This window comes from Prosopis cineraria, unplaced genomic scaffold (genome assembly GCF_029017545.1).
Source record: "Prosopis cineraria cultivar Desert tree isolate PC_DT_omini unplaced genomic scaffold, ASM2901754v1 PC12, whole genome shotgun sequence".
Lineage (NCBI taxonomy): Eukaryota > Viridiplantae > Streptophyta > Magnoliopsida > Fabales > Fabaceae > Prosopis > Prosopis cineraria.
In genome coordinates, this window is record NW_026555343.1 from 40,751,271 (window position 1) to 40,779,058 (window position 27,788).

At 34.4% G+C, this 27,788-nt stretch overlaps 2 protein-coding genes, 1 long non-coding RNA gene and 1 pseudogene across 4 annotated transcripts; 2 read left to right on the plus strand and 2 right to left on the minus strand.

Annotated features, from left to right (window-relative positions):
* The first annotated feature begins 304 nt into the window (after window positions 1–304).
* Window positions 305–3,764, plus strand: LOC129287619 (uncharacterized). 2 transcript variants are annotated; one of them, XR_008587753.1, is made up of 3 exons: window positions 305–847; window positions 1,511–1,576; window positions 3,457–3,764. It is a non-coding gene; the product is annotated as an uncharacterized LOC129287619 (long non-coding RNA). The 2 variants fall into 2 exon arrangements; XR_008587752.1 differs by lacking the exon at window positions 3,457–3,764 and adding an exon at window positions 2,130–2,729.
* Window positions 3,765–4,794: 1,030 nt separating this feature from the next.
* LOC129288134 (pentatricopeptide repeat-containing protein At2g13600-like) lies at window positions 4,795–8,245 on the plus strand. Its single transcript, XM_054924532.1, has one exon. The coding sequence runs from the start codon at window positions 5,179–5,181 to the stop codon at window positions 7,858–7,860; it is 2,682 nt and encodes an 893-aa protein (XP_054780507.1). The 5' UTR covers window positions 4,795–5,178; the 3' UTR covers window positions 7,861–8,245.
* LOC129288139 (peroxisomal (S)-2-hydroxyacid oxidase GLO4-like) lies at window positions 7,954–16,799 on the minus strand. Its single transcript, XM_054924541.1, has 12 exons — window positions 16,688–16,799; window positions 14,427–14,574; window positions 14,209–14,333; window positions 14,057–14,126; window positions 13,940–13,997; window positions 13,696–13,820; window positions 13,476–13,533; window positions 11,103–11,165; window positions 10,520–10,589; window positions 10,171–10,271; window positions 9,089–9,193; window positions 7,954–8,157 (listed from the first exon to the last, which is right to left on the minus strand). Exons 2-12 carry the CDS (start codon window positions 14,567–14,569, stop codon window positions 7,978–7,980), a joined length of 1,098 nt encoding a protein of 365 aa, XP_054780516.1. The 5' UTR covers window positions 14,570–14,574; window positions 16,688–16,799; the 3' UTR covers window positions 7,954–7,977.
* A 2,063-nt stretch (window positions 16,800–18,862) lies between these two features.
* On the minus strand, window positions 18,863–24,169 carry LOC129288141 (peroxisomal (S)-2-hydroxyacid oxidase GLO4-like; annotated as a pseudogene).
* Between the last annotated feature and the right edge of the window lie 3,619 nt (window positions 24,170–27,788).

The window sequence follows — 27,788 nt, forward strand, 5'->3', positions numbered from 1 at the left end:
GACAAAATAAAAATATAATATTATTATTTGAGATATTTAACTTATATATGAGGAGTGTGTTTTTATTATTTTCTGCTATAATTTAAACTTGAATTAAAGAAATGTACAAGTGTCAATTATATTTAAACTGCAATTCCATGCATGTTTATTATGTATACTTTACTTTAAACTCAATCTTATTTATTTATTTTTTATTTGTTTTTTTTAAATATAAGCGAGCTAACTAACTAACCTACAAGTTAAAACAGCCCTGTATCTAAGCAAACTCATTTTCTCCGACCCAACTTGGAGCACTAATGTAACATCCTAATTTTTTATATAATAAAGAAATTGTGGAATTTAGGTTTTGAGAAAAAAAAATGATAATAATAGGAATTTATATTATTTGAGGTTATTTAGAAATAATATTATGGTTAGGTATTTAATTATAAATTTAAAAATTTAAATTTAAAACCACATAAGCAATATTTAGTTAAGATATAATACATAAATAATTTTTTTTATGTATGTGTTGAAAAAAAAAAGAGAGAAAGTAGAAGGAACAAAAAAAAAAGGGGGTGGAAGGTTGTTGTTTCTAAGTCCCACATTGGTTAGATGAGGGAAGAGAAGAGGTGCCTTCATGTATAAAAAGGAGGGGGTGTGTGCATTAGGAAGCATGAGAGGCTAAGATGCAATTTAGAGAAAATTACAACTTTTGGCCCAAAGGTTTGAATAATTAAATTCAAACCTATAGTTTTTTTTAATATAATTTTGGGACTCACAATCCCATTTTTATATTATTTTTCTCTCTTCCTCTCACGTTGCTCGGCGTTTTCTCGCAAGGGGGGATTATTTTCTTTTTCTTCAGGTATGTTCTAACTTTCCTGTTTAGATTAGCATTTAAAAATTTATTTAATTACAAAATTAATTTTATAGTTATTTTCTAAATAATATTAGCTTTCTAGTGATATGATTATTTTGTAGGATAGAGTAAATGTTTTGATTAGGATTTTTCTATAGGATAGTTAATCTGATGATATGATGGATTAAAAATATAGGTTAAAATTCTTAGAGATATAATAAATATTATAGAATATTTTCTTGAGGTTGAAACTCATGTTTAAGAATTTTTGAGTTAAAATCTAGATCTATATGGTTGAATTTATGTGGAATCTGAGACGTAGGGATAAACCTATGATTATTAAATATTTATTTAAGTATGAATAGGTATTTTTGAGGTTATAGAAAGGTTATTTGAGGCTTCAGGATAATTCTAAAATTTTTAATTTATTTTTGGATGAATTTTTAGAATGTAGAAGGATGAAATTGTGATACTAGAAGTGAATTGAGGATAAAAAAATAGTTCATTAGGGTACGAGAATTTTAGAAAAGAATTTGGGAAGTTAAATGAGACATAAATCTTAAATTAGTGTTAATATGGACTATAGATTTAAGACTTTCTAACTCTTTAAATTAGAGTTATTTATTTTAATGTAAAATTAATATATAGTATTGTGAAATAATTATGTAGATTATATTGACAAAGATAGTGGTGAAAAAGGAGTTGTGAAGGGGAACTTGTTATTCAAGACACAAGGTAACCATTATTAATGTGTTGTGAGGGGTGTGTTTGTAAATGGTTATGTGTTGTTTTATTGTTTGAAAAAAAATATGAATTAATGAAAATAAATACTGTATATATGTACTTGTTTGAAATTATTGCCAAGTGGGTTAAAAATTTATTTTTGTTTATCATGATGAAATATTATTGTTCGGATATATTCCTGTTTGGATATTTGAATGATGCATGACTTATCAGGGTATTTTAATGTATGGTGTTAATGAGAATTTCTGTTCGGTTAATTATTACCACGTGGTAAGCCCTCATTGGACCCAATGAGTGGCGTGTCGCTTGGTCCAACTCACCTTTGGCCGGGTGATTTGGCGTCCGAGCATGGTGAAAGGAGGATATAAGGTGTAGTCATGCAATTAAATACTTGTTCGGTTTGTTTGGAAATATTGTTCGGTTAAATGTTTTGTGTGCCCACTTAGCAATCGCATGATTAGTTACATCCGCATGCATCATTACATATTAATTTTTGGTTACTGGGACTTTTAAGTCTCATTCCCCGTGGTTAATATTTTTACAGGAGCGAGTCCGGTCGAGAAAGCACCAGAGGTGTAACTATGGTGTATGAAACACCATCTTTTACGTTGCCTCTTGTTTTGAATTATACAATGTATCTTGTGCCAACTTAGGACATATCTTCTTTGTGAAGCATGTAAACTCTAATCCTTTTTATTAAAAGTATTTATTTGACTAAGAGGATTATGTTTGTCCCTCTTGATTCATGACCTAATTTAAATATCATGCCATGAGGATCCTGACTGTCCCTCATGGTTCTAATTGCTTTTTAAGATATTTTAAGATCTGTGGTATATTGTCTTGGATGTATCATGGTAAGAAAATTTTCTACCATAATAATGGTTTTAATAATTTGCGAAAAATCGGTTTGTATTTTTGAGGGTGTTACATATATGTTGACCCAATGGTACCAGACTTCGCCTCAACTTCGTTAAGGTGGTAGAGGTTGGAGGTTCGAGTCTGGGGAGGTTCCAAAAGACCCTGGAGAGGCAGTGGTGAGGAATAACCACAGTACCACCTGTGGGAAAGTCGGCTTTGGTCCAGTGATGGGCCAGAGTCCAGTACCGAGTCGAGGCCCAAGGGGTGGCTCCGTACTGTTACATAAAAGGCGCCTTTTATGTAACAGCCCTCCTGGGTCACCACTGCCTTTCCAGGGTCTTTTCCCAGGCGCTGGACAACACACATGTCACCACATGATTGCCGGCTTTCCCACTGGTGGTACAGTGGTTATTCCTCACCCCACCCTCACGGGGGTCTTTTGGAACCTCCCCAGACTCGAACCTCCAACCTCTACCACCTTAACGAAGTTGAGACGAAGTCTGGTACCATTGAGTCACTTGGTTCAATGGTACCAGACTTCGTCTCAACTTCGTTAAGGTGGTAGAGGTTGGAGGTTCGAGTCTGGGGAGGTTCCAAAAGACCCCCGTGAGGGTGGGGTGAGGAATAACCACTGTACCACCAGTGGGAAAGCCGGCAATCATGTGGTGACATGTGTGTTGTCCAGCGCCTGGGAAAAGACCCTGGAAAGGCAGTGGTGACCCAAGAGGGCTGTTACAACTAATGTCATCATTGATTTTGGCGGGGCTTTACCTTGGCCATCACAACTTTACAATGCTACAAGGTAATTGGGCAGTTTGATTTAAGAAACTATAGGAGCCAACATATTGCTTATCCGTACCATCTATTGTTGAATTTTGATGCTTAATTTGTTTAAGGATTGAGGACAGTTTCTATGTTTTTTTATTTTATTCTCACATCATTGAATATATGCAAATATGTATGTCTGATAAATAGTGGAATATCATCTCAACATTTTTTCCCCCTTTTTTGAGGTATATTTCAAAATCCAAATATCATAGGAACAAGAAGAGTCAGGAAGAAGCAGAGACACTGCATCATGCTCATTCACTAAAATCTCGCATTATCAGGCTTTTATCATTAGGTGATGATATGGGAGTAATTTTTTTTTTAAATAGTTTTATTCTTATTGTACTATCTGGAAATCACGTAAGACGTACATGTAGTACATTCCCCTTTTTTTCCCCTTGGGGACGAGCAAACATGAATTCAAAATTTAGTAGTATAGAAAGCTACCATAAGGGGTCTGTAAGCATGTCATAAAGAGGTATTTTGCAAGCTGGGAGCACTGTGTGACGAAAATATTAGGTTATTATGTAATGTGTAATTGTTGGACATTGGAGACAATGAACTGATGAAGTATGTAATGCGTGGGGTGCAAATTTTGAAGGCATTTAGAACTTCATATTGTGTTTGTGGTACTACTAAGCAGAGCTTTACGATAAATTTTACTAATGTTCTGAAAAAAAAAATGTAAATCTAGGTTTGACGTAATTATAAGCTATTCAGTAGTGCTGGCAATGTGAAATTCAATTTTTAGCTTAACTGATTGGAGAAGCAACTATTGTTCATCTATTATAAGAGAGTATAATAAGGTTAGTTATTTATTAGCAGTATATACTAAAAGTAATATGGATCTAGCCGGTTTGGTGTTTGCACCTTCATATCTTTATTGCAGTTATTCGTGTTAAAATGTTGATATAATCAAAAATTGAAAGTATTAAGAGAAATGTCAAACGTGAAGAAAGGGAAAGTGAAGGTATTGGCTAAGATTCTGTGAATAATTGGATATTGCATTTACTTGTTTTTGAATAGACTGTAATAGGTTTGTTTGAAAATTACATCAATGGATGCTAATTTGACCAATTTATAATAGCTAGCCATGTCAAAGTTTTCATATTATGTCGAAGTTGTTTGACACTAACAAATTTCAATATTCGGTATAAAGTTCAATAACAAGCTCCTATCTTTAGACAAAGCTATTATCTTGCCTGAATGCATATTTGGATCGCATCGATAATGTAATCATACTATTACAAAAGTACATTAAATATTCAAAATAAATAATATAAGAAATAATTTGAATAAAATTAAGCCAAGAAAAATCTTTGAAAATATGCTCCCGTAAAATGCACGAAAAAGTGAACGCTAGTCGCTTGCTATGTTAATAAAATAAATTATTTTTTCATTTTTTATTTTACCAATTTAAATATATATTTTAAAATAATAATTTAAACAGATTTTTTTACTTAAACATAAAAACAGAATCCAGTACCAATCAAGCAATTTCCATCGACAGAACGGCCTGGCAATCCATTTCCTTCCTCTCTGACTCTGTAAAATTCATTTCCTTTCTTCGTTTCCACCGAAAGAGCTTCAAAACCCGCTCCCTCATGCACGGTGGTCCGCCGTCGAGGGAGATAACCTCCAGCCCTGTCGAGGTTCGAAACTTGTCGCCTCAAGGATTCTGCTAAAGCCACAAAATTCAAGAAACCGAGGAAACTAGTTTCTTAAGCATATTGCTAAACCCTAGAATAATGGTTTGAAATTCTCGATACTTTTTTGAGTGTTTTCCTTATAAAAATTCTCGGCTTTTCCCCTTCACAGCCCCATTTCTGAAGCTCCTGATATTGACATCAGCGAGTGATCAAGAAACCATAAACTGATGGCATGAGAAGAAATGCTGACAAGTATGCATGAATTCCGCACAGTATACTCGATGTGGATTAGATGGGACGAATAGTCAGTGTGTTGAAATAATAAGAAATTTTTGGGCAGTTGAACAGCCGAAGCTTTCTTACTGTGTTCTGGAGTTATCTCGCAGCAAAGCCAACATGTCATTGTCCATGTCCATCCAGCTGTTGGAGTCCATAACTTGCCCGCCACCAGACTCATTCATGCACCATTCTCATTTTTCATCCAAGCGAACAAAGCCACCTTGCCTGTCCTTCCGGCCTTCAAAATCCTTCCAATCCCATTTCTTCAAACTTGATGAACCTGTGAACTCAACCACTTACGCCTTTATTCTCGAATCTTGTGTGTGCCCGAGTTTGGGTGAACAGGTGCATGCTCACTCCATCAAGACTGGGTTTCAAGAGCATGACTTTGTTGAAAACAAGTTGCTTCAGATGTATGGAAGAACTGGCTGTTTAAAAAATGCGAGTTTGCTGTTCGACAAAATGCCTCTTCGAAACGTGTATTCATGGACAGCTATCCTGAGTGCTTATGTTGATCATGGGTTATTTGAGGAAGTGCTTCTTCTTTTTCAAGAACTGCTAGACGAAGATGTTCAATTGGACTTCTTTTTGTTCCCTGTGGTGTTAAAGATATGTTATGGTCTTGATGCTTTGGAATTGGGTAGGCAACTACATGGGATTCTCTTGAAAAGTCAGTTTGTTAAAAATATTTATGTGGGCAATGCTCTGATAGATATGTATGGTAAATGTGGAAGCTTAGACAATGCAAAGAAAGTTCTAGAAAAAATGCCAACAAAGGATTGTGTTTCTTGGAATTCTATTATCACTGCTTGTGCTACAAATGGGAAGGCATATGAGGCTATGGATCTCTTACAAAATATGTCTCTTGCTGATGTGATACCCAATATAGTTTCTTGGAGTGCAGTCATTGCAGGATTTGCACAAAATGGTTATGACGAGGAAGCAATTCAACTTCTCTTTAAAATGCAAGCAGCAGGGCTCGAACCAAATATGCGGACACTGGCAAGTGTTATTCCTTCTTGTGCAAGGTTACGAAAACTGAACCTCGGGAAAGTATTACATGGTTTTATCATTAGACGTAATTTCACGTCTAATGCTTTTATCATTAATGGGTTGTTAGACATGTATAGGAGGTGCAATGATATGGAAAGTGCCTTCAAAATGTTTTCCAAGGTTTCAAGGAAATGCTCTGCTTCTTACAATACAATGATAGCAGGGTATAGTGAAAATGGCAACATCTTTAAAGCCAGGAGGTTATTTGATGAGATGGAGCAGGAGGGTGTTGAAAGGGAAAGAATATCATGGAATTCAATGATTTCAGGATACGTGGACAACTTTCTGTATGATGAAGCCTTAAGCTTGTTTCAAGATTCACTTAAAAATGGAATTACTCCAGATTCCTTCACTCTTGGAAGTGTTCTTACTGCTTGTGCTGACACGGCTACCATTCTACGAGGGAAACAGATACATACCCAAGCCATTGTCAGAGGTCTGCAATCCAACAGTTTCGTTGGCGGAGCTTTGGTAGAATTTTACTTTAAGTGCCATGACATATTTTCTGCTCAAAGGGCTTTTGATGAAGTGAGTGAAAGGGATATAGCAACTTGGAATGTTTTGATATGTGGCTATGCGCACTGCAATCAATCTAAAACGGTTCAAGAACTTCTCCAGAGAATGGTAAGTGATGGTTTTGAGCCCAATATGTATACTTGGAATGGTGTTTTAGCTGGGTGTGTGGAAAATAGCCATTATGATTCAGCAATTCAATTGTTCACTGAGATGCAAAACTCAAATTTGAAACCAGACATATACACAGTTGGAATAATTTTAACAGCATGCTCTAAGTTGGCCTCCATCCAACGAGGAAAGCAGGTCCATGCATATTCAATTAGGGCTGGGCACGATTCAGATGTTCACCTTGGAGCTGCCTTAGTGGACATGTATGGGAAATGTGGGCATATCAAGTATTGCATGATTACTTATAACAGAATATTAAACCCTGATCTGGTGTCCCACAATGCTATTCTTACTGCTTATGCCATGCATGGACATGGGAAGAAAGGAATTGCTCATTTTCGCAAAATGTTAGCTGGCCAAGTTAGACCAGATCACATCACTTTTCTATCAGTTCTTTCTTCATGCGTTCATGCTGGATCAACTGAGATGGGTCGTGAATGCTTTTCCCTGATGGAAACTTACGGCTTGGCGCCCACATTGAAGCATTATACATGTATGATTGTCCTCTTGAGCCGTGCAGGCAAACTCAATGAAGCATATGAACTTATCAAGAAAATGCCAATGGAAGCTGATTCTGTGACGTGGAGTTCTCTGCTTGGAGGTTGTTTTATTCACGGTGAAATTTCCCTAGGAGAAATTGCGGCTAAAAATCTCTTGGAGTTGGAGCCTAACAACAATGCAAACTATGTTCTATTAGCGAATTTATATGCTTCAGCAGGGAGATGGTATGATCTTGCTCAAACCAGACAACTGATGAAAGAAGAAGGCATGCAGAAGAGTCCAGGATGCAGCTGGATAGAAGACAAAGATGGGGTTCACGTGTTTCTTGCCGGTGATAGAACTCATGCAAGAACAGAGGAGATATATTCGACTTTGGATAATTTGACTCATTACATTAGAACAAGGCATTCAAGTCATTTATGACATGAGAATCTTGTTTTTCCCTTCTTGGCCTGTACATAATGTACTGGTTAAACAGAAATAAGAAAGCCGAGTGTTTGGGGGGGGGGGGGGGGAGTTGGGAAGTGCTCTACAACACAATCAAAGCATCGAGAGAAGCCCATCTCTCTGTGTCTTAACATGGCTCCGAGTAATGTCCTTCAGATTAGGGCATCCAGTTAGAGCCATAGTGAGCTCCAGCTCTGTCTTGAGTGTTTCAATGACATGTCTCACCCCACCTTCCCCTTTTACAGCAAGTCCATATATTACTGGCCGTCCAACCTGCATGGACCAGTAATTGATGATAGTAATTATTGAATTTTAAGGGAAATTTTTAAGATTCATAATTATTGAAGATTACTGATCTGAATCTTTCCTTTTCTTTAAAGCTTAATAATAAGTATATATATTTTGATGGGGGTAATGGAGAGGGAGGAGAGGTGAAACTTGTCACTTAGACTAAAGGAAAAAATGGTGGCGGACTTTCAACCAACCTTTCAAAATCTTCCACAGGCCTCCCCTTATGTATTTTCAAGTTACTTTAAATTGAGAGATTATGGATTCAAAAACATTTTCCCCAAAAAACGGGAAGGAAAATCGTCATCTGACTACCGATTCCTCATCCTTCTCGCCCTTCTCTTTTTCTTTGATTTTTTTTTTCACTGAGGGAATTTTATTGTTACATGTGAAATAATAAGCAAGAATATTATAGGTCATGTATATTATGTCGATGAATCCATCTGGACAGCGAGGCCCTTCTCATATGTGCGGTCTCTCAAACATACCCTAAATTGAAGTCAAGTCAGATTGAAATATGTACTCCTTCTAGGTAGAGAGGGGAGAATTTTTTTTTATTTTATTTATAAGTCATGTCATTAAATTTTTATTATAAATTTTTTTTAATTCTTCATTAAATGTTGGAGAGAGAGAATATATTATTGAAGTGTGTATATTTAATAGGGGTAAAGTTAAAATCTTATTAAATTTTAAAATAAAATTAATGAGTTTTAAAGTTTTTTTAATATTGGTGAAACATGTTAAAAGTGATTTATAAATAGGACAAAGTAATACTTAAAAGTCAGGTATAGATGTTTTCTACAAAGTCACCAAAATAACCCATGCCAAAAGTGTATAAATGCACAGGGCTTAGTTGTTGGTTGTTCTGTAGATGGATTATAAGAGATCACTTTATCAGCTAAGGTTTAGAGCTTACAAGGACAGCTTGTGCACCGACGGCTAAAGCTTTAAATACATCTGTTCCTCGCCGCACACCACCGTCGAGGAGCACTGGAGTTTTACCTTTGGTAGCATGCACCACCTGCATTCATAGGGCAACAATATGAATCATACTGGGCTCGCTAAACCCCAATAATACTCGCCTGTCACTTGTTTCAAGCATGAGTACTCTAATTACATGGCATAGCAAACATGTAAAACAACCTAAATTAAATCAGACTTTCTTTATGTATTCTTTCCATTATACTTTTGAACCCCGAATCATACCAAGCACTATAATCATACAACTAAATAGGAGCCCCGTCTGTCACAGAGTTCGATGATTGAGAGCAGTATGATCTGCTATAGATCTTATACTTTACTTTCTCTGGTCTTATATAGTAGAAGTAAGTTTTGGCCTTTATACAAGGCATTCTGGAGAATCATTGAAGCATTAAAGAATATTTTCTAAGTATGCCCCTCATTTTAATGTGAATGAATTAAAAAATAATGTCAATAATGCTATGCAAACAAAAAAAAAAAACTTATTTGGAAGAATGGCAGTGAGATCTCCCGGAGGAAAAAAACAATAAGAGCTTAGAACAATTGAAAATTCATCTATGCACAAATTCAAATTCATCAATTCACTTAAATATAAATGAACTTTTAGTTGTTTTGCCCTTCACTATTTTTTTTTTATCTCGGGGCCCACGCTGCCATTCTCCCAACTTATTTCAACCTATTCATAAAATTATTTGGATGAGGATAACCCTTTAAATACAGCTTAGATTTTTTGGATTATTAATCTCATGGCTGCTGGTTGTGGAGATGTCTTGGACAAAAAAGATATATAAAAAATTTAATTTCTATTTTTGCAAGTTGCCACAGTGAATGCTGTCCATCGCAGGCAAATTTGCCCATTGCAGCCGCAATTTTTGCCTACAACCACATCAAGCTAAATATCTGCATTTTTTATATTAAGCCCTTTTTATGTGTGTGTGAGCAAAAAACCATATGTTTTGACGATAAGAAGAAAAATTATACTGAATTTACTTGATCCGATATCATATAATGAATCACCTCTTCAAGAACAGAAATAGTGGCTGGAGAATAATCAAGCTGGCGGGCTCCATGATTGGAGGAGATTATACCAGCAACACCTATTTCCACCGCCTTAATTGCTGCCAATATGATTCCATTACATATTGAGTACTTTATTAGTGAATACATTGCAACAATGTCAGCAGAAGCATTAAGGCATAAGTTTTGAAAATTAATTGACTGCCAGAAGGATTTCTATGTAAGAGACGAATGAATCAATTATTTTCTCATTAAAGCAAAAAGTTCTCAAAGCAAGCCTTTCAAGGGTTTAACCCATTCTTTGTAAAATGGATCATCAAGCAGATTGATACGCTAAACTTTTACATACCATCTTCACCAGTAAGTATACCCTTGATGACAATGGGCAGACTCGTAATAGATTTCAGCCATGCTATATCCTGCAGACAATATGGTGCTCTATTTAGTATACAAAAACAATTGTTTTAGATCTTCACCATCAACAATTAAAGTGAGAGTGCAATATATATGCTTATGATAACATCTTAGGCATCAATCCTCCAGAGACAATCAGCTAGGCCATGTTCCTGCACTCATTAAACTAGATTAGTGGTTCTCCTAAAAGTACGTTACTCCAGTTTTATATCATTGGATATTAATGCTGAACTTAAAGATGCAGAAGATAGAAAATCAGTACCTACCGAGTAAAAAACATAATTAATATGGTTATATCCTCGCGAGTGATATTTGGTAAACCAAGTCCAAGAAGCTGAAAATTTTCATGGGATTTTCTATCGAATAGAAATTTTTTGCATGCTTCAGTGATTCTTTCAATAATAGAACATTTGCTTTTCGCCATTTCATGAAGCATTGCTCATCTCATGATTTTTGAGACATTTCCTAAAAGACTATGAAAAGGGAAAAGTGATCTCTAATTCAATTCTTATACATACCTTCCATTGCAACGATGCATCACGTGTTTGCTTTACATAAGCTTCCAAACCTGAACCATTATCCTGCAATTTTAAATCAAGGTTAACAATTTCATCCAATGAAACCCATAAATGCAGTTTTAGGGCAGCATTAGACCCTCATGCATGTGCGAAAACACATAAAGCATGCCCCTCGCATGTGTTTTTGGGCACACATGTCCATATACAGCGTTGATCAGTTGGCGATCTTGAAGGAAAATTAAAGATAAAATAACTGAAGAAATAAAGGTTTTAACACAAGTCCCAGATTGATTTCTCCAGCATATTCCAAAAGGAGAAAGATAAGATGGGAAAAGCAGACACAGGATACTGCATGCCACTAATAAATTTGATGCGTTAATGTTTGGTCAAATTTATCTCATCTTATATTCTAATACTGAAGTAATTTGGATAACCTACTAATAGAGTTTTGAGATAATGGATGATTTGAAAAGATAGATATTATAAATAAATATTATTTTTAATTTATTTTAGATATTTTTATTTAATAATATTGTTTAGATTTTATTTAGCTATTTAGTTATCCAAATTTTATATAGATGTTTGGATATTTATTTAGATATGTATATATTTATCCAGATATCTAATTATTTAAATTGTATTCATATATTTAGTTCTTTAGATTTTATTCACATTTTATATGGATATAAATTTTAGAAGGTTTTATTCAATTTTATTTAATTATCTAATTATTTAGATTTTATTCATTATTTTAAATTATATTTAGCATTATATACATGCTTAGCAATTTAGAAGTAGACATATCATGAATAAAACAGACTTTTGAGACTTGACTTTTTGAAGATTCTCTAAAGCATGACTATTGAAAAAAATATAGAATGAGATTATTGTTCTATATCATCTTGATAAATTTATTTCTTTTATTTTCTTCTATTGGTTCTATATTCTCTTATTAGTATTATGAAATTAAATTTTGATTTCATATGTTAATAGAGATTTAGGGCCTATTTGGTTTCTGTTCTTATTTTTTAAAAAAAAAAATTTGTAATAGAGTTTCCAAAATTATTTTTCAAAACAAAACAAAACAAAAATCCATTTGGTTATATTAATTTAAAAACAATTTTAGAATTAAAAAATAGATTGATAATAATGATTATAAATGATTAATGATGGAAATTTATAACGCACATTGGTAAATATAATTGTAATTTTTAATAATCAAATGTAGTATATTTTAAAAATAAGAAAAATAAAACAAAAATAATTTGAAGTTGTTTCCATTTTTTTGTTTTTAAAAACAAAAAAATGAAAACTGTTTTGCAAACAAATAAATAGAAAACACTTAATGAAACAAGTTTTAAATTTTTTTATTTTTAAAAACAAAAAAAGTTTTTTAAAATAAAAACTAAATGAGCTCTAATATTTTTTTTTTTAATCATCTTGAAACCTATCACCTACCTACCACCTACCAGTGAGGGATAGCCCAATGCACGAGCCTTGTGCTTTGTGTGGGGTTCAAGGAGGGCCAGACTCACTCTACGTCTATTATATAACCTCACCCTATATTATTGCAAAAGGCAGCTATTTTTCATGACTTGAACCCATGACCACTAGGTCACCTTGTGACAACTTTTTTGCCGCACCAAGTTTCTCCCTCGTGATCTATCTGCCCGTAAATTCTCTAAGAGCTTGATCAGCAAGTATGGAAATAGTCATTGGTTTTCATATGATCACTAGTGTTAGGCACAAACATTTGGATAACATGACATTGCCTATACCCAATTAACTACAGGGAGATCCAAATGATCCCAATTTTACCTTTTTTTTAAATGATATTTCTTTTAAAAAAACTGACATAAGTTCAAAGCAGGATTGCTATGTCTTGACGTTTATGTCTAGGAAGGAAAGCCACGAAACAATAATAGCCTAAGAAGGAGGATGAAGGAGGAATTGATCATAAGACATGCTTGATTCATGATTATTTGTACATGTCAATCAAGACGTTTGAACTAGTGTCCAACTCTTCCTTCAATAATAGTAGAACTAGAGTTTGCTCAATGTAATGGTTAACGAGAGAAGGACCTCTAATTGTTTCAAGTTATTTTTAAAAATTTCCACCAATAACAAGAACTACTTAATAATATAAGGCCTTAACAATGCATAGAAGATATAACTTGTGTGGCCCATGATTTAAGTAATTTTGTTGAAGAAATACATAGAATGATTAAGAAATTTGCATGTTTAAAATGATAGATAACCTATTACATTTTAGATCATGAGGCAGTAATATTATAATGATGCAATTGCAATGGAATTGACAGTTGACAAAGAAAAGGTGGAAATTGGAGTCATACGGATATATATAGTACTTACAGACTTAAATTCACTTGAAAACAAGCCATCAAAGTTCTTCAATTTAGGTGAAATCATTCTGCAGAGGACATTCCAACAACACTAGGAGATAGCTTGCTGCATCAATCTTCACGTACAAAGTATTTGATCCACCCCAACAAACAAATTAATACTAGATTCTGGAAGTTGCTAGATTATTAGAAGGGACTATAGAATATACAACAAAAAAAACATGAATTACTTGTTCCTTATGTCTGCCTCTATTCGACCAAGTCGGGGAACATCAACAGTTACAACAAGGGCTTTATATCCAAGCCTTTCAGCTCTATTCACAAATGCAGCAGTGACATCTCGCCTTTTGTGAACCTGTTGAACATATATCACAAAATTGAATTCAACAAACGATATTTAAGGAATGAGGAGTTGGCAAAATTTGGCACAAAAATGAAGCAAAAATTGAAATCAGAATCATTTGAGAGCAATACATAGAGCTGGACGAACCGAACAGCATTGCAGCTTGACGCAACTTCCTCCACAGTGCAGGTAGTATACCATTAAAGAAAAAGCATGGAAACATTCAGCATGGTGTTTGAGCAAGTGATGTGGCTATCTGTCTTAAGTATACCATTATAGTATCGCATGCCGCTGCTGCTTTGGCTGTGGCAACCTCTCCTGTATTGATGAATAACAGAAAGATATAATAATTTACAAGTAGGAAATAGAAGGTGAATCACATCTTTCCGTGAATTCATACCTTCGGGATGAGCCAATTTGTGAAAAGCAGTAGGAGCGATAATAATTGGTGCGGAGATCCTGTATCCTAGTACAGTAGTAGACATGCTTATTCTACTAACATCCACTAGAACTCTCGGTCGTAAGCTGATCAGAAGTGAGAAACCAACATAGAAAAAGCATCCCATCAGCATCAGTCTATTTACCACAATCAGAATGTCATCAAGTGAATAATAGTACGTTATTCTACGAAATGCTTCCTTATTTTCCTTTAGTGTGAACTCGTCCTCAGCTCCACCAGCATAGAAATCATAATACATTTTTGGGAGAGCTTCTCTAGCCAATTGCTGGAACTCCCTAACATTGACCGGCTCAGGTCCCATTTTCCCTGAAAATTTTACAACTATAAGTTCACACAACTTGTAATTCCTAATGGAAAAGAATCATTAATTGTTAATTTTCTTACTCCATTTATTAATTTATGAATATGATTAGTTACAAATTGCATGAGTTGATATGTTAATAATAATATAAGATTTGACATTAACTTTTCAATCATAAATAGCAACATCAATTGTTAAATTATTAATTTTTATTAATTTACTAATATCAATTATAAATTATTGACAGACCTTATAAATTACTGACAAGTCTTGTAATTTACAACTGACGTTAGTAAATAAACAAGTAAATTTAACAAATTAACAACTAATGTTACTGATTGTCTGATGAATGGATGTACTTTACAAGTGATGTCGGTAATTGTGTATGTGTATGTGTTATGGTGGTCTATTGAGTGTGGTTTAGGGTTAAATTTATGCTTTTAGTTAGAGTCGGTAATTTGGGCTAAGCCCAACGGGCCAGCTCAAATCTATGTAAAAAAATTTAGGATCGAGCTTGGTTATATAAGTTTTTTAAAAAAGGTATGATACTTTAAGTTCGATCCAAATAAACCCAACTGCTGAAATTTTCAACTCTATATGTATATAAAGTTGGCAATTTTGGCCAAGTTCAACCGGCCAGCCCGAATTCGGCCAAAAAAGGTTAGGGCTGGGCTCGGCTACATGGATATTTTTAAGAGGGTAGGATATTTCAAGTTTGATCTGAATAAGCTCAACCTGAATTGAGCTCAACTTGAATAAGTTTGGCTCACCCGAATTACCAACTCTAGTTTTAGCATTTGAAGTGAAAATTGGACAACCAAATTGTGTTTTGATTATAAAAGAAGTAAGTTAAAAAATAGGTGTCCAACTTTTTTTAAGATATTATTTGAATGAATACAAAATCAGTGCCATCAGTTAAAGTTTAAAGAAAGCTTTCAGTAAATACCTAGATATTCTTAATTGAACGTCAGACGAAGAAATGGAACGTGTCGAAAATTCACGCCGAATGCTGTCATTCGACAACAAACCTCATCTTCATTTTTTTCAATCTTCTTCCTTTTATTCAATAATCTTTAAAAATTTGTTTACCTATATATATATATATATTATATTATTTTTTATGATTCTCTTAATATCTTTTAAAAAAAATTAAACTCTACTTCTTTAGTATGCTCAAACACAATTCTTTTATGCTTATATGATTAGCTTCTTAAATGGAAATAATTTACATAGTTCTATTGAATTTTCATTTAAAATATATAACTCTTAGATAATTATTTACTCAAATAATCACATGATAAAATTCAATTACCTTGAAGTAATTCAATAAATTCAAATCAAAGCATATATTTACTGTCTTTACTATTGTACTTTTTATTCATAAAATAATAGTCTAATGCTTCCAGAATATAATTAGAATCAATTAATCTTCATCAATATTTTCTCCAATCTCATATTATATTTTATTAAATCATAATCTTATGTGTCCCTGTGCCTTAGCCAACATAAATTAAGTTACTTTGAATATTAATTTACTTAATAAATCTTATCTTAAATATTACTTAAATTTTATGAGTAAAATTTGGGATGTTACAGGTGGATCGGTGTGCATCTCCTTATAGTCTTATTCTTATTTCATAGCTTGAAAAATAAATGCCCGCCCGGAGCCCAGGAGCCCCACAAAATTGATAATCCACTAGTTCATTTAAATCACACTTTCCTAGTCAAATTATTGACACAACCACTTTTTCTGACGTATCTTAACTGTTCATGGGCACATGTATCTTTCGTCTGGATACATACAGCAATAATTTAACCAAGAAAAAAAGTAAAAAGCGCAATGGGAGTTGATGAAAGAGCTAAATTGATAGTAGGTAGAGAGGCATTGAAAGTGGGGGATCAAATTGGAAAACTTTGCATCTTTTAGCTGACAAAGCAAATAAAGATATTTCCCAGCCATCCGATCCAGAGAATAACCTGGTTAAGCGCATTGGGTATTGTGCAAATTAACATCAGTCTCAAGCAAGTTAGAGCTGAGATAGTCCAAAGAATAGAGAACTCAGAGCAATTAAGAGTAATCCGGTTGACTAAGAATACGATCAAGTAGGCATGAGATACCTGTAAATCAGAGCTGAAAATCCACGAGCTGTGCTGAAATTTGAACGACCCAAAGGCACTTCTCCTTTAAACTAATTTCGAACAGCCAGTCGACAGAGTACGAGCAATAAATAGATGGGACTACAAATGAAGAACAGACAAGGAGGAGTCACGTGAATGATATGCTTCATGCCTTGGATAAAACTTACCACTTCACTGGTGGGCCACTGTACCAATCACAATGATTGCCTAAAATAGTAGTTCATGCACTATCATGTATATACCATACACTTGCGTACATATGCATGGATCCAAATCCTCTCCCTACGCTCCGCTGTCTACATACCTCTCTCTCTCTACGAGATATCTGCCGTCCATATATCACCCACTTGATCCAAAACAGTTCAGTTATCGTTCTCATGTTTCATCCAAGCGAACAAAGCAACCTTGCCTGTCCTTCCAGCCCCTCAAAATCCTTCTAATCCCATTTCTTCAAACTAGATCAACCTGTGAACTCAACCACTTGCGCCTTTATATTCGAATCTTGCGTGTGCCCGAGTTTGGGCAAACAGGTGCATGCTCACTCCATCAAGACTGGGTTTCAAGAGCATGAATTTGTTGAAAACAAGTTGCTTCGGATGTATGGTAGCACTGGCTGTTTACATGATGCGAGTTTGGTGTTCGCCAAAATGCCGCTTAGAAACGTGTATTCTTGGACAGCTATCCTGAATGTTTATGTTGATCATGGGTTCTTTGAGGAAGTGCTTCTTCTTTTTCAAGAGCTGCTATACGAGATGTTCAATTAGACTTCTTTTCGTTCCCTGTGGTGTTGAAGACATGTTACGGTCTTGATGTCCAATGTGAATATTTGAAATGGTATTTTAGCTGGGGGTGTGGAAAATAGCCATTCAGCAATTCAATTATTCACTGAGATGCAGAACTCAAATTTGAAACCAGACATACATGGACTAATTTTAACAGCACGCTCTAAGTTGGCCTTCATCCACCGAGGAAAGCCATTCCATGCATATTCAATTAGGGCCGGGCACGATTCTGATGTTCACGTTGCAGCTGCCATAGTGTAAACCCTGATTCGGTGTCCCACAATGCTATTCTTACTACTTATGCCACGCATGGACATGGGGATAAAGGAATTGCTCATTTTCGCGAATGTTAGCTAGCCAAGTTAGACCAGATGGCATAACTTTTCTGTCAGTTCTTTCTTTATGCGTTCTTGCGGATCAATTGGGATGGGTCGTGAATGTTTTTCACCGATGGATACTTACAGCTTGACGCCCACATCAAAGCATTATACATGTATGATTGTCCTCTTGAGCCGTGCAGGCAAACTCAATGGTGTCAAGAAAATGCCAAAAGAAGCTCATTCTGTGACGTGGAGTTCTCTGCTTGGAGGTAGTTTTTATTAACGGTGAAATTGCCCTTGGAGAAATTGCAGCTCAAAATATCTTAGATTCGGAGCCTAATAACACTGCAAGTTATATTCCTTCTATTAAAAGAAAAACAAAACAAAGAAAAAATATAATTTTTAATCCTTATAGTTTTATCAAATTTTATTTTTAATTTATTTATTTTTTTAAATGTTTTCATTCCTTATAAAAACTAAAAACACCGAAAAAAAAATTAAAAATATAGAGACTTTAAAATAAATGTCATCTAATTTTTTTGAAACTATAAAAATTTAAAAACTATAAAAATGTCATCCAATGGCGTCTTGCAATCCATGTAGCCGACCCTACCTAGTGAGATAAAGAATTGTTGTTGTTTGTTTGTTTGTTGTTTATAAAAATTTAAAACATTAAAAAAAAAACTATAAGAATTAAAAATAAAACTTGATGGAACTATAAAAAACCAATAATTATATTTTCTCAACAATAACAAAGATGAGTTGAGTCCTGAAAGCTTGTTAATTCTTTAGCACGCATTTAGGTTCAAATACAGATTATTCACCAATAAAACCCTTACATCAAGAGTGGGATTTGGTCCCGCAACTTGACCAACTTTTATTTGTTCTGCGAACTTCGTCCTATTAGTGAATCTATATTCTTCAGCAGGGAGATGGCATGATCTTGCTCAAACTAGACAATTGATGAAATACGAAGGCATGCACAAGAGTCCAGAATGCAGCTGGACAGAAGACAGAGATGGGGTTCATGACTTTCTTGCCAGTGATAGAACTAATGCAAGAACAGAGGAGATATATCCATTGGAACAAGGCGTACGAGTCATTTCCAGCATGAGAATCTTGTTTTCCCCCCTTTGGCCTGTACATAATGTACTTGTTAAATAGAAACAATAAAGCCAATTTTATTTTATTTTTTTCTTTTGTTTTTTTTTGGGGGGGGGGGTGGTTGGTAGAGCTCTACAACACAATCAAAGCATTGAGTGAGGCCTATCTCTCTCTGTCTTAACATGGCTCCGAGTAATATCCTTCAGATTAGGGCATCCAGATAGAGCCATAGTGAGCTCCAGCTCTGTCTTGAGTGTTTCAATGACTTGTGTCACCCCAGCTTCCCCTTTTGCAGCAAGTCCATAGATTACTGGCCGTCCAACCTGTATCGATCAGCATTTGATGATAGTTATTATTGAATCTAAGGGAAATTTCAAATATCAATAATCAGATAATTATTATTATAGATCATTAATCTGAATCTTTGCTTTTCTTTAAAGCTTAATGATCAAGTGTGTGTATTGATGGGGTAATGGAGAGGGAGGAGAGGGACGGTCTCATTGAAACCTTTCACTTATTTGGGAGTAATTAGAAATAAAGGAAAAATAATGACGGACTTTCAACCGACCTTTCAAAATCTTCCACAGTCCTCCCCTTGTGTATTTAAAGTTCTTTTGAATTGGGAGACTATGGAGGAGACCTTTTTCCCAAATAGCAGGAAGGAAAATTATCATTTGACTATCGATTCCTCATCCTTATCTTCCTTCCCTTTTTCTTTGAATTTTTTCACTTCTGGAATTTTATTCTCACTTGAGAAATGCGATATCTAAAGAATATAATAGGTTACATTATATCAGTGAATCTGATCTGGGCCCTTCTCCTACATCTCAACTCTCAAACGTACCCAAAAGAGGAGTTAACTCGTGGAATGTAAAAGTCTAGCGCATGTACTCTGCAAATGGTTCCGTAGCAAGTAGGAGGATTCTTGAACACAGAACACGGGTTACAAAAGATAAATTTATCAGCTGGGGTTTAAGAGCTTACAAGGACAGCTTGTGCACCGAGGGCTAAAGCTTTAAATACATCTGTTCCTCGCCGCACACCACCGTCGAGAAGCACAGGAATTTTACCTTTGGTAGCATGCACCACCTGCATTCGTAGGGTGCCAATGTAAATTATACTGGACGTACTAAACCCCACTGATACTCGCAGGTCAATTGTTTCAAGCACGGTATTTTAATTTTTAACTGCATGGCATAGCAAACACGTCTAACAACCTAGATTAAATCAGGTTTCCTTTATGCCTTCTACTTTTATTTATCCTTTTGAACCCCAAATGTATTTTTCTGTACCTGGAAACATGCCAAGTACTATTTTATACTATTAGATATCTGACCCCGTTCATTGCACAGTTTTGATGAATGAATTGCACTGTTTGTAGCTCATGAGTAGTACAGTTTGCTATAGATTTTATGTTCTACTTCCTCTACTCCTATGTACAAGGCAAATTTTAGAAGCAAGTTTTGTCTTTGGCATTAGGTATTTTGGAGGATCGATAAAGCATTAAAGAATGTTTTCCAAATTTTCCCTTATTGTAATGTCAATCAATTAAAAAATAATGTCAATCATGTACTGGGAAATAATAAAAACTTATGTCAAGCGAATGCATAAATTTAATTTCTACTTTTGCAACTGCGAGTGCTGTTCATTACATAACAGTTTTGCGCCATGGTTCTAAATGGCATACAAAATCGCCTGTTGCAGCAGCAGTTTTTGGCTACAATCACATCAAACTAAAAGCAGCTACATTTTCCATATTAATCCCCCTTTTTTTTTTTTGGTGAGCAAAAAACCCATATGCTTTGAAGATTAGAAGAAAAATTATATTAAATTTATTTTATCAGATCTCATATCAAGAATCACTCTTCTAGAACAGAAATGGTGGCTGGGGAATAATCAAGCTGGCGGGCTCCATGATTTGAGACGACTATACCAGCAACGCCTACTTCGACCGCCTTAATAGCTGCCAATAAGATTCCATTACATATTAACTAATATCCAGATTAAAGAGGTCAACAAGAAAGATGAGAATGAACTATCAAGTACATTATTAATAAAGGCATAAAAAAAAATATAGGCAGAAGCATCACCAAGAGATAATAATTAATCAGCAGAAGGATTCTATGTCTGAATTTCTAAGAGATATGAATCAATTTTTTCGCATTAAATCGCAAAGTTCTCAAAGCCTGTCTTTTAAAGGGTTTAGCCAATTCTTCGTAAAATGAATCATCAAGCAGAGTACATGCACTAAACTTTACATACCATCTTCACCAGTAAGTATACCCTTGATAAGAATTGGCAGATTCGTAATAGATTTCAACCATGCCATATCCTGCAGACAATGCGGTGCTCTATTAGTGCATAAAAACAATTGTTTTAGATCTTCACATCAACAATTATGATGACATCTTTAGGCATCAAGCCTCCAGAGACAATCAGCTAAGCCATTTCACCGCGCTCATTACACTAGATCAGTAGTTTTCTGAAAATATGTTACTCCGGTTTAATTCATTGGGTACTGCAGAACTTAAAGATGCTGAAGCTCGAAAATCAGCCCCGTTGAGTAAAAAACATGATTAATTTGATTATATCCTCAGAGTGATGCTTGTTAAACAAACGTTAAGGAGTTCAAAAATTTCATGAGATTTCTATCGAATAGAATTTTTTGTGTGCTTCTGTGCTTCTTTAGATAAAAGTAAATTTTCTTTAGGCCATTTCAATGATTTCATAAAACACTGCTCATCTGACTTTTGAGACATTTCCAATTGTATGAAAAGGGAAATCTGAACTCTCGCCTAATTCTTATCCATACCTTCCATTTCAACGATGCATCAAGTGTCAGATTTGCATAAGCTTCCAAACCTGAACCATTACCCTGCAAGTTAAAAGCAAGATAACAATTTCATCCAATAAAACCCATAAATGTAGTTCTAGGGACAGAATTATACCACGCATGGATGCAAACACATAAAGCATGTCTCTTTATGTGCGTGCGTGCCCACATTTCATATACAAGGCCCAGATTGATCTCTTGACAATCTTAGTGGAAAATTAAAGATTAAATAACTGAAGAAATAAACGTTTAACACAAGTCCAGATTGATTTCTCCAGCATATTCTGAAAGGAGAAAGGTAAGATGGGAAATGGGAAAAGCAGACGCAGGATATTGCATACCATAATTAAGTTGATGCATTGTGTTTGGGTCATATTACCTCATCTTATATCCTAATAGTGAACTGATCTAGGTAACCTACCTACCAGTAAGGGATAGCCCCCTGCATGAACTTCCCGCCATACGTGGGGTTTGGGGAGGGTCGGACCCAATTTATGTCTCTTATGCAGCTTTACCCTATATTTTTGCAAGATGCCATTTTCATGACTTGAACCCATGACCACTAGGCCAAACGTTGACAACTTTGTCACTGAACCAAGGTTCCCCCTCACAACCTACCTGCCAGTAAATTCTCTAAAGCTTGTTGAGCAAATATGGAAATAATAATTGGTTTCATATAATCCTTAGAGTTGGGCACAAACATTTGGATAACATGACATTCACCTATATCTTATTAAATCAGGGAAATCCAAGCGATCCCAATGTACCTTTTTCCCTTTAAATGATGTAAGTTTGAAGCAGGATTACTATGCCTTGATGTTTACGTCTAGGATGGAAAGCCACAAAAGAGCAATAGCCTTAAGAAAGAGGATGAGGGAAGAGCTTGATTCATGATTATTAATACATGTCAATCAAGATGTTTAAATTGGTGTCCAACTCTTCCTTTAATGATAGTAGAGTTAGAGTTTGCTCAATATAATGATTGACAACAGAAGGATTTCTAATGTTTCAATTTATTTTTCAAAATTTCCCGATAACAAAACTACTCTATATCATATGAGCCTCAACATTGCACGAAAGATATTACTTTTGTGAGGCCCATGATTTTGGTAATTTTGTTGAAGAAAAACTTCGAATGATTAAAAAAAATACGTATGTTTTGAAATGATAGATAACCTATTACATTTTTACAAGATGAGGCAGGAATATTAACGGATGCAATTGCCGCTGGAATTGACAGATGACACACGAAAGGTGAAAATTCAGTCATACGGAATACTGATATTGCTACTTACAGACTCATGTTCAGCTGAAAACAAGCCATCGAGTTCTTTAATTTAGGCGAAATCATTCTGCAGAGGACATTCCAACAACATTAGGAGATAGCTTGCTGCATCAATCTTCATATACAATGTATTTAATCCACCCAACAAACAAATCAATATTAGCTTTGCAAGTTGTTAGACTTATTAGGAGGGAATATAGAATATACAACCAAAAAACACCAATTACTTGTTCCTTATGTCTGCCTCTCTTCGACCAAGTCGAGGAACATCAGCAGTTAGAACAAGGGCTTTTATCCAAGCCTTTCAGCTCTATCCACTAATGCAGCTGTCACATCTCGCTTTTGTAAAACTATGAAAATTAAATTTTAAATTCAACAAATGATATTAAAAAGGAAAGAGGTTATGAATCTTGGCACAAAGATGTAGCAAGAAATTGAAATCCGAATTTTGAGAGCATTACATAGAGCTGGAAGAACCGAACAGCACTGCAGCTCAAAGAAACACTCCTCCACAGTGCAGGTAGACATGAAAGACAGAATCTTTAAAAAAAAAAAAAACGTGTAAACTTTCAGCAAGTCAGCATAGTGTCTGAGCAAGTGATGAGGCTTTATTTAATAAATATACCATTATAGTATTACAAGCAGCTGCTGCTTTGGCTGTGGCAACCTCTCCTGTAGTGATGAATGGCAGAAAAATAAAATAAATTACATGATGGAAATGGAAGGTGAATGAATGCAAAATGATAACAACATCTTTCTGAGAATTCATACCTTCAGGATGAGCCAACATATGCATGGCAGTAGGAGCAATCATAATTGGTGCGGAGATTCTATATCCTAGTAAAGTCGTAGACATATTTATTCTACTAACATCTACTAGAACTCTTGGTCGTAAGCTGAGAAGTGAGAAACCAACAAAGAAAAAAACAACCATCAGTATATGCTAATTCTATTACTACAATCAGAACATCATCAAGTGAAGAATAGTACGTAATTCTACGAAATGCTTCCATATTTTCCTTCAGTGAGAACTCGTCCTCAGCTCCACCAGATAGAAATCATAATACATTTTTGGCAGGGCCTCTCTAGCCAATTGCTGGAACTCCCTAACATTAACTGGCTCAGGTGCCATTTTCCCTGAAAATTTACACCTATCAGTTCACACCACTTGTAATTCTTAGTACCTTAGCTTTTTGACCAACTTGTAATTCTTCTTAAAACACTGATGTGGAGAAGAACGAAAGGGTTAAAATACTGTTGATCATTCACAGCAATCTTTTTCCAGGCCAAAAAAAAGGGGAACATGCATGCATCTCCTCATAATCTTACTTCATTTGCAATGAAACAAATGTTATCAGAAACCTTGTCAAAGATCTCGGTATTCATAACTTGAAAAATATGTGTCCACCCAGGACCACCAACAAATTGATCATCTACTTGGTTTATTTACCGATTATAGTTAATTCACGCCTAGAAAAAGAACAGATCTTAAGTTCATGACCTAATTTCAGCGAATAGTATACTTTTGACATACATAATGATAGTTTCAGTTCCCATTGGTCTCAAGCAAATTAGCAAAACTATGCGGCAAAAAAAAATTAAAAATAAAAAGCTGTACCAGAGCTGAAAAAGTCCAAAGAATTCAGGAAACAAGAGTAAATTAAGAGTACTCCGATCGAACTAGAGTACGGTCAAGTACGTTATTCTAGTTAAAAAGATATGGGATACCTGTATCTAGAGCTGTACTGAAATCTGAACAACCGCAAAGCTATATATGAAACTGTTCCTTTAAACTATACTTTTGAACAGCCAGTAGACAGAACAAGAGCGATTATAGACGGAACTGTAAATGAAGAACAGATAAAAAGAAGTGAAGAAGATGAAAAATATTTCACCAGTCACCAGCAATTGCTGCCTTGCATATAAATTAAAACTTAGCAGCTCAATGGTGAGTCATTGTCCGAATCATAAGATTTTTTTCTTTAAAAAAAAATATTTAACCAACTCCCAATCATAAGATTGCCTGAATAATAGTTTGATATGATAGGAGCTTCTCTTTCAACATGCATCGGTGAAATACCTTTTAACTTCTTGTCAAGTTCTCTCTCCGAGTGGTACAGTGGATAATGTTTTTTCCCCTAGGGTACAGTGGATTAATATTATACGATATCGAATCATTCATGACCAGATTTTACGATCTTTTTTCCTGACACTTTATAGTAAATATGTCTACCATTTATCAATTAATTTAAATTTGTATATAATATTTTATGTTTTATCAATTTATTTTAGTTTTTAGTTTAACATTTTATTATTTATCATTTATTTTTTAAATTTTTTATAATTTATTATTTGTAATTTATGAATTATTCAACATTTTTATAATTTGTAAATAATACTTAATTATATGTAGAATTTTTAAAAAATTGTAATTTAAGGTCAATTTTTTTCCCAGAATATCAAGTTATGAAAAAAAATAATCATTAAAATGTAATTAAAATAAATAGATAGAATATAAAAAATGAAAGATCCTTTTTTTCTAATATAAATTTTAATTTTATCTAATTGAAATTTATTCAATCCACCCAATCATATGTAAAATTGTAATTTAATCTAATTTTTTAAAATTATAATTTTAAGTTTAATATTTTTAGAAAAATATTAAAGTAGACACAAAAATAATACCAAAAAATTCACATTCTTTTTTATCATTAACATTTCTACAGGTTTTGAATAAAATTATTTAAATCAATTTGAATTTGTTCAACTAATTTTTTAAAAAAATATTCAAATATAAATTATGTCGCAGTCACACAAATTTTTATCTAATTTCAATTGCTAACCTAAATTCATTCTATTCAAACTTATGAAAAATTTTTAATCTAAATTCACACTTACTAAACTGCTGGTGACACCGTAATAATCGGTTCGCGTTCTTTGGAGAACCCTGATTTCTCGCTCTCTCCACCGAAGTCCAAACTATGTGTCTTTCAACTTTTTGTTACCGTAAATGTGAGTTATCATCTCAGCTCATCTTGATACACACATTTATCAAGAAAAAGAATCTACATACTTCGTATACCAATAACTACAATAAATCGGGGATAAACGGGGGGCTTTTTTTCACGTGTTATGCAAGTTGAATTTATGAATTTTAAATTTTTATTTATCTAATACGTGAACATTTTTTTCATCATCAATTCAAGGAAAAAAAAAAAAAGCAACGTTCATGTCAAAGTATATTATTATGCTTTGGTACGTTATTGAACAAGATGGTCTTTTATTTTTTTTATGAAAATTGTCATTACAGATAAATTTGATAACAACCTTCATTGTTATCTTGAAAAGAATTTCAGATAGACATCGTTCTTAAAGTATTTGTATGCCGACTCAAAGAAGGCTGATCAGGAATTATATATGAAAATTATATCACTGGAGAATAAAATTTTTACAGAGTAATATACCAAAAAAGTAACTGATCAACTATGAGATAAGCTTCACAAGACCAAATTTTGAATGGGTAAAGCTAAATTACATGGTGCATCGTCCAATCATAACTAAAAAAAGTGATCAGCAAAATTGACATTTGATAACCACGAAGTTTGACTCTATATGCCAGCACTCATATCAACATACAAAGTATTTGCAACTTTAAATGCTATGGAATCTAACTTAGGCATAGTGTACCTACACTACGTAAGTCCCTCCTGAAATTAGGCCAACCTTTGAACCTTCAAATAGTGACGCTTCAATGTTAACTTCGCACAAGTACCTGTCGTTGTGACCTGGTTTCGTTTAAGGCCCTGCTTAGGTTCAAGTCTCTTTGTCGTTGCTGAGTGGGACTCTCCTCATTTTTGTTGCGTAGCTTTATTTTTTGAGTTCAATGAAGCAGGCAGCAATTATTTACATATGATCAAGCTCTAGTCTCAATCTCTTTTTTTTTTTTTTTTTGGGGGGGGGGGAGAGGAGGGGAAAGCTATGATTCTCCACCATGTGAAAATTTGCAGTTGTCTCCAAAATGACACCTCCCTTGGGCATAATATTTGCAAGGTTGCTTTTGCTTAAAGGTTTCTCTATTTAGGGTCGACGGAAACAAGTGATTTGCACTCGTAAAAGGTTTTCTACGGTAAGTCCCTTCTGCAAAACCTGTTTGTCACAGCACTGCAACGGGTAGTTCTCATTAATAATGAGTTTCTTTGAAATGGTCAGGCCTTGTTGCAATCCTTTCGCCTGGGTCAAAGAAAAATTTTGTTTTGGTGGATTGATGCATCTTGATTCTTGATGTTGATACCGTGACCTGGTCGTGAGTGGATGTGATGAGAATGGTTTGCAGGATTGATGCGTCTTGATTCTTTATGGTGATACTGTGACATGGCCGTGTGGTGGATGTGATTGAGATTGGTTTGCTGGATTGATGCATCTTGATTTTGATGTTGATACTGTGACTTGGGTCGTGGGTGGATGTGATTGAGCTTGATTACTTGATAAACTCCTTTTGGAAACCCTGACCAAACAAGGCAAAAACAAAAAAAAACAAAAAAAAAAAAAAGAAAACACAGAAGACGTGTTAAGAAAATAGAATTTGAGAAACGGAGAACTATAATGAGAGAATAAGATAATGGGAGAATTGAGAACCTTGTCATTTCAACTTATAGAATACCACCCTTATATTATAGACACAACATATCAATTAAATTAAATAAAATATATAAAATAATAATATTGAAAAATATTATAGTAACCGAAAGATATTAGA